At 48.3% G+C, this 10,000-nt stretch overlaps 2 protein-coding genes across 3 annotated transcripts in view; both read left to right on the forward strand.

Moving 5' to 3' along the window:
- The first annotated feature begins 143 nt into the window (after positions 1 to 143).
- On the forward strand, positions 144 to 2,021 carry LOC125952337 (uncharacterized). The gene is made up of 3 exons (XM_049681778.1): positions 144 to 926; positions 995 to 1,496; positions 1,572 to 2,021. The coding sequence occupies exons 1-3, from the start codon at positions 220 to 222 to the stop codon at positions 2,007 to 2,009; spliced, it is 1,647 nt and encodes a 548-aa protein (XP_049537735.1). The 5' UTR covers positions 144 to 219; the 3' UTR covers positions 2,010 to 2,021.
- A 1,103-nt stretch (positions 2,022 to 3,124) lies between these two features.
- LOC125952299 (disintegrin and metalloproteinase domain-containing protein 10 homolog) overlaps positions 3,125 to 10,000 on the forward strand; it is a 59,627-nt gene continuing 52,751 nt past the window's right edge. The window contains exon 1 of one of the 2 annotated variants that reach the window (XM_049681705.1): positions 3,125 to 3,193. The gene's annotated coding sequence lies outside the window, so the exon portion shown is untranslated. Of the gene's footprint in view, positions 3,194 to 3,269; positions 3,314 to 10,000 lie in introns of those variants that run through there. The other variant, XR_007468809.1, reaches the window with a different exon arrangement.

The raw sequence follows: 10,000 nt of genomic DNA on the forward strand, positions 1-10,000 counted from the left end.
AAGTATTATCACCATCTACTGGCTGCAGCAGCAATAGCATCGTCATACGACATCATCTACGACCTCTCGGCGTCCCACAACACAACAGGCAGCCGCTGATAATTGCGGCACGGCCAGAACACATTAAATAGGGCAGCAGCACATCACCGGATCGTTATCAATCGTGAAACGGCCGTCGAATAGTATAAACGTATAAGCGAGGTTCGCAGGAGAGTGGAAATGGCAACTAAACGGAGTGAATCCGGATTGCAGTGTAACGGTAGCGAGTATGACGCTAAGCAGAAGCTTTGGTACGGGGAGCGACTACCTTCGGTACTTAATCCGGAGGCCGGTCTAGGACGCATCATACTCGATTCGTTGGCCCGTTCACCGGACAAGGTGATCCAGATCAATGCGGACACGGGGGTAAGGGTAACGTGCGGCGAGATGCGCCAAAAGATCATCCGTGTCGCGATGCACCTGCGGAAGCTCGGTTACGCCAAGGGAGACTACGTCAGTGTGGCCTGTGGCAATAGTGAACTCGTGGTTCCGGTGTTTATAGGCTGCTGGGTACTCGGACTCGCTATGAACCCACTGGCCCCGGTATTCGCCAAGAATGATTTTGTGCATATGATGAGTCAAACGCAATCTCGGTTGGTGTTCTGTGATCCGTCGAACAGGGAGATCGTACAGGAAGCGGTCCGTGAGGCGATCAAGGACCCGAAGGTTCAGTTGTACGTGATGGACGAGGGTCAATCGGTGGAAGGTTGTCGGTCGGTTAGTGAGCTGCTGGAACCGATCGAAGGAGAACAAGAGTTCCGTGCGGAGTATCTTGGTGACGCAACGAAGCTGCTGGCCATGGTGCTGTGTTCGTCTGGAACGACGGGACTTCCGAAAGGTGTGTGCCTCTCGCATGCACACTTTGTCGACGGAATGGTCTTTTCCACGTAAGTGATGTCCTTCGGCCCTTTTGCTCGTACCAATTGTTCAATGACCGTGTGTCTCTTCCTGCTAGTGAGGTGTCCGATGGTCCCATCTTCAACTTCAGCTCGCTGTTCTGGGCAACGGGAATCTTCGCCGTACTAACGTCTCTGTTCTACGGTCGACCACGTGTCGTTACTAGCAGTACATTTAATCCGGATCTCCTCTTGAACCTAATCGAAAAGTATCGCATCGAGAACCTGTTCACGGCGCCATCTTACATATCGGCACTTCTGGCGCACCCTCGACTTTCCAAGTTTGATCTGTCCAGCGTTCGACACTGGCAAGTCGGAGGCGCCATGGTACTGGAAGAGCTGATTGTCAAGCTCCAGCCGCACCTTCGGAACGGACACGCACGTTCAATCTACGGCAGCTCGGAGATCGGATTCATCACGCGCAACGATGCGTACTGTCTTTCCAATTCGGTAGGTCCGCTGGCCACGAACGTGGTGTGCCGGATTGTGGACGAAGCAGGACATCCGCGTGGTCCTGGACAAACGGGCGAGCTGCAGTTGAAACACCGATACATGTTTCTGGTAAGCGAGAAGCCAACAAAAAAAAGGAATCCCCATTCAATGCCCTTGAATTCCAATTCTCTCCCATCGCTCCAGGGATACCTCAACAATCCAGAAGCAACGAAAAATGCCCTGACCGAGGATGGGTTCTTCCGCAGCGGTGATATCGGATACATGGACACAAACGGAAACCTGTTCCTCATCGACCGCATCAAGGATATCATCAAGTACTGCAACTATCAGATATCGCCCTCCGATCTCGAGGGTATCATTCAAAAGATAGACGGCGTGAAGCAGGTTTGTGTGGTCGGGGTGCCGTCGCCCGATCGGTCCAGCGATTTGCCGTTGGCGGTTGTGGAGCGGGCGCCCGGATCCAACGTCCAGGAAGCGGATATCGTACGGCTCGTCGATGCGCAGGTGGCCGATTTTAAGCGTTTGCGCGGAGGAGTTCGCTTCGTCAACAGCTTCCCCATGACTCCGTCGGGAAAAATATTGCGCCGAGAGGTGAAAAAGCTGATCAATGATACTCTATAACTTCCTAAGCGTATAAAAATAATAAAATTTAAATTTAGGCAAATGTAGAACTCTTAGCCGCACGGCATATTGCGAACCTAGCTTAAGGACGATTTTGTAGCACGGCACGTATGGACCAAGGTACTTTAAAAAGACAGGTAGCTTCTTAACCGCTTTGACAGGTCACCATTTTCAATTTGTTTGACATTCATAGGAGGGCGCTTTTTATCAACAAAAGCACGTGAGTTTCAAGAAGAAGAAGAAGAAGATGTGGGCAAGTTTGTGGGCAAGTGGGTTTTATCAGGGAAAGTACCTGATTTCACTCTTTTTCGAATGTTTAAATGATTCATCTCTCTATTTAAGATCATTCGAGCGACCGAGTTGTGTTTTACAGCGAGTGAGCACGGTCCAGGAACGCTAGCAAGCTCTTGTTCTAGGGCGGGTGGCAAGACCTACGGACCGATACCATATTGAAACTATTGAAAGAATTTTGGGAATATTTGCATAAACTTCAACTTTCGTGCCACTTTTCGTGAATTTTAACTGTCGTAATACCACGGAAAAGCGAAAACACCTCCGAAAAGAGCGTTCCCGAAGTAAACATCCCACCATCCCGTGAATGTCAAACTCTGAAGTTTTTTCTAAAATACGATCGAGGATTTGTTCTGGATAAAGCTACCTGTCTTTTTAAAGTACCTTGGTATGGACCTAACCTAACTTTTCTTATGTCACAGTGTGACAGCTGTCAAGTGTGACAGCTGAACGGAAATAGAGAAAGAAAATCGTCTTTTGATCGTGGAAATTCGAACAGACCACACGTGTAATGTCTTATATCTTATGCCTAATGTCTTATGTCCAAAAGCAAGCTGTTTTCGCGTTTCTGTGGTATCACGAAAGTTAAAATTCACGAAAAGTGCCACAAAAGTGGCCCGACCCCAACTGTCAAAATAGTTCAAAATGGTGACCTGTGAAAGCGTCTATGACGTCACCTCTCTTTTTAAAACACCTTGGTTTATACCGATGGGTTCAACACTGAACACGCCCGTGCCGCGCCAAGTAAGGACTATAAACGCATGCAACACAAACTCGAAAAATGTTAAAAAACTAGTGTCGCGGAGTTGTTGTCGCCGTCGTCGTTCGTCGTTGTTCCGAGAGCCTCGAAAGTGTGAAACCACGAAACACAACAACTGCCGATTGTTCTTTTGGTGCGTTACTGGTCTATTGTTGGCTTTCCGTGAGGTAATTCACCTCAATTTGTGTAGGTCCTGCCTTGAATTTGCCCAAACTTCGTCCCCGTCTCCCAGCGGAAGTGTTTGTTAGGCGAAGTGTGTCGAAGTGTAAGCGCGAGGGAGAGAGGTCGAGAACGGGATAAGGGAGAGGAGCGAGATAGAAGAAGGAGTCCAGCAGAAGAGAAGCCGTTGGAAGGGGGCGGGGTAGTGGTGGTTAGATGTGGGTGTGCAACATAAAATCTTGTTCGTGTGCTCGTGTCGTGTGTATTTTGTGTGTGTGTGTGTGTCTCGTGTAAGTGTGCGACCTCTGGGAGTAAAGTGAAAAGTTCAACAGCTGATCTGTTCGGTTTGTCCGTTTTGTTTCGCCAAAGGTGAAGGTGCGCCAGAATTCACACTCCGGTCGTACGGTTGTCCGGTCCGAGAGAAATTTCCCTCTTGATGTGCCTCCCCCCTTCACCGCACAGCAAGAAGAGAAAGGAGGGGTGCGCTGTGGCTTGCTTTTCGATGAATAATGGCCATCTCTGCTCCAGGCTTTCTTTCTTTCTTTTTTTTTACTCTTCGCGGTCTGTTTGTGTGTCCGTGTTCTCCAGCCCGCAAAGTGACACAGAAAGCGACGACAAGGGCTCCGGACCCACCCCTCGCCCCTCGCCCCGTACGCGCACTTGGGTGGCAGGAAAAGCGCCTCGGAAAGCAGTGAGTGAAAAGCATGATGGACGATTGTCGGAGATGATGACGACTCGAACGTCGTGTGCCAACGAGGGGAAACTAGAAGCTAGAACCTGTTTTCCGCCCCGGCTGTCCAGCAGCGCGCAACTCTTTTGATCGCTCTCCTCGGTGCGAAGGGACGATGATCGTTGGCCAAGGGAAAATGGGGGGCTGCGTGCTGCTGCGCGAACGGTTTATGATCCCCGTGTGCGGTGTTCTCTCCCCCCATATGCGCTCATTCTCGATGTTCCCTTCACATCACGCGCCACGACAGTTCAGTCCGTTGCGCTTATGCTCCTTTGTGGAAGCCACCAATTTAACGCTGGCGAATGCGTGCGACCGAGCGAGAACTAAACATCATCCGAGATCTCCCTCTCTCTCGCTCGCTCTCGGTGTTCCGCTCTCTCCAGCATTCGAACCCTTCCGCGCGCCGCAAGGTTGGATACCAGCAGCAGACGGCCCAAAGTGTGACCCCCGCAAAGATTGGATGAATCACAAACTCGCCTGAAACTCGGGTTTTCGGTGACGACGACTGGTTGCTTCGTCTTTTTCTCACCTCCTCTAACCCTTCCGCAATGGCAATGGCGCTACGCTGGTGGTGTTGGTGCGCGTTACCGCTGGCCTCTGCTCTCGCTCTCGGCCTCGTGAAGGATTCCAACTTCACGGCCAGAGGTGACTTTGGGCTCTTGGATTGCTCGCTTCGCGGGTACCAATACAACGTTCCTCAAGGCAATCTCTGCGTGACGTTCGCTGTCTGTCTGGCCGACCAAGTCGCCCGGCTAGTAATTATCCTCCCCCTTCCCTGCCGACGGTCTATCAAGCCACTTCGAAACTACACGATCGCGCGTGTGTACCGGAAAGGATTCGCCCGCCGTTAGAGGCAAAGATGTCCGCAAACAACTACCAGCAATCGTCGTGGCGCGCTGTCGTGTTTGTTGTTAATGTTACATTACTGTTTAACCGATGAATGAGGCCGAGGATTGAAGGATTTCAATTTTATCTCATTTCTTGTTTATACTTCGCCCACTGCTCTGTGTTTGTCTCTCTGATCGTTTGTTTACCATTGCTTGTGTGCCAGACCGTCGTCGGATCGGTACGCCGATGGTGCTGCTGCTGCTGCTGCTGTGTTGCCGGTGCCGCTATCTAATCGTTTATTTTCCCACTCAACGACGACGGCAAAGTCTGTTCTAAACAAGCCCCTTGTAACCCGTTAAAACAATGATACAATGTGCCCCAGTTGGACATACTACCATGATCAAAAAGTAACCGGAATTTTCAATCTATAAATCGCGGGATTATCGTTTTTGAATTCTGTTTTTTTGTGTTGCGTTGGTAGCATTATTACGGACGCCTATGCCAAATTTCAGTTTGCTGTGATTTGCTTACACTAAGTTTTGACGTTGTGGCGATTTTGACAATGGATGCGAAACTACAGGCAACGTTTAAAAACTACAGGGTTTTCATTTTCATTTTCCATTTGAGTACAGCCATATCACTATTTTTGAATCTTTTGATGGTCCTGTACACGAATAATCTGCTCACATGCAGATGTGTCAGTTTTCCTTTTATTTGAATGTTGAGGAGGTTTTGGTTGAGGATACAACATTCTGATTTGTTCTCTACAAGAATCCATTACAACTTTTGCTTGAACAGAACTCAAACCCAGCAGTAAAAATACTATTTTTTCAAGCAGTAAACCAAGATCGGAATAACAACTGTGCGTCTACAAAATGACTACAGTGACGGGGTCTTGGAATGAGTGTATCTCTTTGCCACCCTGTACACAGGCGTCCTGTGCCGACCGAGTTTACCAAGTGGTGTGACTACAAAATGGGTTTCGAAATCATTGTTATGAGCATTCACTGCTATCATTTATGCTCATTTTTAGTTGTTTAAATCATTGGAAGAAATCGTTTGGCGTGATACGAGAATTGCTATCAAAATCAAGGCTGATATCGAGAGCAGATAGATACCAGCGAATCTAGAGCACTACTAGAGAGCGCTGCTTCTTGGAAGAGATAACGTTGCGTCGAATACGGTGTCTACTGGAGAGGAACGGAACTCTGTTCCCCCTCGGAGAGACGCATACACACCCCGCGTTTGCTAGGGGTGCGAGTGTTGGATTCCATTGCACTTGGTGCACAATGGCATGTACAACAACAATGCTGGACCACATACACCCTTTCGTACTGAACTGGACCACTCCCCCCGTGGGGTGATGCCGTTGCTGTTTTCCATTCATAAAACGGCCAGCGATGTAGCTGCCTCGACCAGATAACGGTTCTTTAGCGCATTCGACTTGCAGCTAGACAGCGTCACAGTAGGCCTTTCGACTGGGGTGTACGTCGTTGCCATTGATACACGCGACACTGCGGCTTGCTTGGAAATGTTTAAACAACGGTTTCTACCGACCATCCTTCTGTGGACGTTTCGGTGGATTCGGTATCATTCGTCAGGGTTCTGTTTCGCGGTTGAGTGTTAAAAATAGTCGAGCCAAAGTCGTGCACAAATGGTGCCACCACCCTCTTATCGCAATAAGTTTGTTAACAAGTTGGTTTTCGTACCAGAAATGGAGGAACGTTTTATCGGTCCACGCCGTTCCATTAGTTCCCGATAAGAAGCCGTCTGTAGTGTGTGTGCGAACGTAGAAAACTGTTTTTCAAGCATCGACTATTCCACCAAATTGCATTGCGCTGGTTCACCGTGGAAAATGTACCTGAGGCGTCAAATGGTTGCCATGTGGCTTGCAGGTGTTGTTCCGATCGCTTCGTTTACTCTGCCGGCTAGAGGTCGTTCCGCCGCTTCCGTTCTCGCCAGTTTCGAAAGTGTTGAAAGCGATCAACTAATTGTCGGCCATTTTTGTTGGTTTGAAGTCGTCTTCCTCACGACATTTCAGTCACCCACTCACGGCACTCCACGCAGCGCGTAACCTTGTGCCCACGGCAGTGACCATCGGACCGGAAACGGTCGAGGTGTATCCGGTGGTGGTGCGTTCGGTTGGTTGACCGAGCTTTTCTCGGCGACCGATCGCGGCACGCATGACACGCCGCGGTGGCTCACACCATAAACTGGTAATGGCTACAATTAATGCGATCCAACCGGACCGCCAATTATTGACGGGGCGACCGTGACAAACGATGGTCGGAAGGTTGTTAAAACGGCAAAATACAAAAACCAAAAAACAAAAACACACACACAAATTGGAAAACGATGGGGCTTCAAAGTAAATAATGCTCTGGTGAATCAGCCTCAAGGCAGAGCCAATCCGCCAGGGCGCAAAGCAAACAAAAATCCACGGAACCAGACACAGGCACGCACACACTCCTGGATGACGGTTCGTCGATGATTTTCACTTTTCGAGAACCGTTTTCAGCAGCAGCTCTTTGGAACAGCACAGTGACACCAGGGGTTCTTACAGAGGGCCCTTTAGGGCGCTTGGTAGAGGTGGTGGGAGTGGCGGTGTGGCGTATGCGGAGTTTCCGTCCCCAATTCTGGCTAATTTGGCTTGGCCGAGGGCCCACCGAAATGCTTTTTGAGCCGCGCTCGAGTGTGCTCGCATGGATGATGCTTTTTGGAGTGCATCATCCGAGGCGAGGCGACCAGAACCGTATCATTCCCCTCCCCTCCCCCTTTGCTCCCACCAAAAAGAACGGTCACTAATTAGTCATGGCCCGAGGAAATGGGACATCCATCCTTCTTCCATCCAGCCATCCATCCTCCCTTTTTATGCCGGGATTTTTCGCTTTCCGTTTGATACTTTGATGCCGCTTTCTTTTCTGCAAACTTGTTGAACTCCAACCGTGTCCCCGCTGGTGTGGTCGTCCCTCGTCCCACAAGGATGTTGTGTCCACGGTTGTTGTTGGTAGGCTGGATTTCTGTCTCCCATCTTGCGCTGTTGTGTGACTCAGCTTACTTTGGGGTCGTTTTGCTCTTCTCTCTCTCTCTCTCTCTCTCTCTCTCTCTCTCTCTCTCTCTCTCTCTCTCTCTCTCTCTCTGTCTCCAGCTAGATTAACTACTTCGTATAAACCTTCAAACTTTTAGTCAATCCGGCAAGTAACATAAGAACCACTCTACAGAACTAGCGCGCGCAGAAGATGCTCTCGGATGGAAAATTGTAATTATCTTTCCAACCGGGAACCACCTCTCTCCACCGTACTTTTGCTGCTTTGGTTTCGACCGAAAAGCTTTTCTTTACGGCCGAGCGCTGGTGGGTTTCGTGTGGCAGCTATTAATTATGTACGCCATCGGAGGAAAGCTGCTACCACCACCAGAGCGGGCGGCTCTCTCTCTCTCTGTGGTTGGCAGCCGGGCAAGCATCGTGACGAGATCGCGCCTTTAGCCAACGGTTATGTAATGGGACGCGCCGAGAGTTACTTTGAATTAAATTATCTCTTGCAGCGGCCGCCGGGCTAGGTCTCAGCAAATTTTTGTCCACAATACAGGCTAATCGGTGTTCTATAAGCTGGATGTATTGCTTGTGTTTCCATAAAGGGCAAAATAGGAATAATTTCATCAGCTAAATGTTGTTAACAGATGGGTTTTTCACTCTCTTTGCTGCAATAATTCTATTTTCTTCTTCAATAACTTGTCTCAGACTCATTACGAAAAACATCTTAATCTCTTGTATTATATTTTTTTACTGCTTTATTATTGAATACCTGTACAAAATAAAAAGAAGAACGTTTCGTTTGCATACAGAACTTTAAGTTTCAATGACGATGGAATTCCATCATTCTCAAACGATATAGACAAATTCTTTATCGCTAATTTGGTTCTGTGACAATAGCTTTAAGCGATCAGACCAGCACGTTATTTATCAATGTTTTTCGTGACTCTTCCTTGCCTTCATTCGACCAATCATGCTGAGCGGCGAAACCACTTGCTCTCTCTCTCTATCTTTCTCTCTCGTTTAATGTGTTCCTCAAATTGGCTCCAGATAGCATTGGGGACCATTTTTGCTTCCGAACAACTCGCTGGACGTGAAATAACGAACGAACGAACGATGCCACGAAACCAATTTGGTCCTTTCCTTAAGTGGCATCGTCCTTGGCAGCAGCAGCAGCAGCGTGGTCTGGGGTCGCACTGCTATGGTGTAACCGTAGGTCATCGCCTTCGGTAATGGCTGGTGTCTATGGAGCTGCTTGAGAGGAGAAGACACACCACTACGGCGAATTGGTAAAAGATGAACCTAGGAATGGGTTTTGTCACAATCGTAAATCCCAGCCAAACCATGGATCCTTCGGATTAATTTGTTGAGAAGTGTGGTTGTGGATTCGTCAATCCTATTCCAACTAACTAAAGAAGTCTGAATGAACTGAAGTGATAGAAAGTAATGAAGAATATTTCAATTATACGTTCTAGTTGAAGAAGTACCGGAGCAACATAAGAAGCAGAACGATACTGAACGATGCCAGACCTTCATTCTCTGGAATTAATCTGGAATTAGTGGCCATAGAGTGAAATACCTAGCAACAGCAATACAGAATATCGTAGGGTATGCATGTTGACTGTAATAAACCAGAAGTTTTCAGTTTGGTTAGCATAAACGAGAGTTTAAGCATTTGTTTAAACTCAACTCACACCTATTGTCATCTTAATATGTCTTATCTAGATTATCAAAAATCTAATTCAATATTAACGAATAGAATGAAGAATCAAACTCAATAGAAAGGTTAATATTGTTAATATTCTAATCCTCAATACCAACACACTGTACCCACACATTGCTGTCTCTGTTTCTTCTCCAAAGGATAATCAGCAAAGTTCACTGACGGTCGGGTCGTTCACAGCAGCAGCAGCAGCAGCAGTACCAGAAGCACCTAGTCCTTTAGTGCTGGTGTGCCTCGTGCGTTGCTCTTGTACTTGTGTATCCTCAAGCACCCAGTCAGCCGTTTGGCCACCTTCTACGTCACTCCTGCTGCGTGGCACGCGCTTTTATTCCTTTTCGTAGAATCCGAAACAAGGACCTTCTGTCGCTCTCTAAAAGGCGGCTTCCTTTGCCTTCCCTTTGCCCTCTGAAGGCTGCGGGAATGAATAAACGCGCGTTGATTTGTTCGGTAAAAGGATGTGCCTCAGATC

Source organism: Anopheles darlingi, chromosome 2, assembly GCF_943734745.1.
Source record: "Anopheles darlingi chromosome 2, idAnoDarlMG_H_01, whole genome shotgun sequence".
Classification (NCBI taxonomy): Eukaryota; Metazoa; Arthropoda; class Insecta; order Diptera; family Culicidae; genus Anopheles; species Anopheles darlingi.

What these genes read in the sequence shown, in the direction of transcription:
- LOC125952337 (XM_049681778.1), top strand. Translation starts at nt 220, where the DNA reads ATGGCAACTAAACGGAGTGAATCCGGATTGCAGTGTAACGGTAGCGAG. An exon ending in GACGGAATGGTCTTTTCCAC is followed by an intron (nt 927 to 994) that starts GTAAGTGATGTC and finishes TCTTCCTGCTAG; the next exon opens with TGAGGTGTCCGATGGTCCCA. An exon ending in AACACCGATACATGTTTCTG is followed by an intron (nt 1,497 to 1,571) that starts GTAAGCGAGAAG and finishes CCATCGCTCCAG; the next exon opens with GGATACCTCAACAATCCAGA.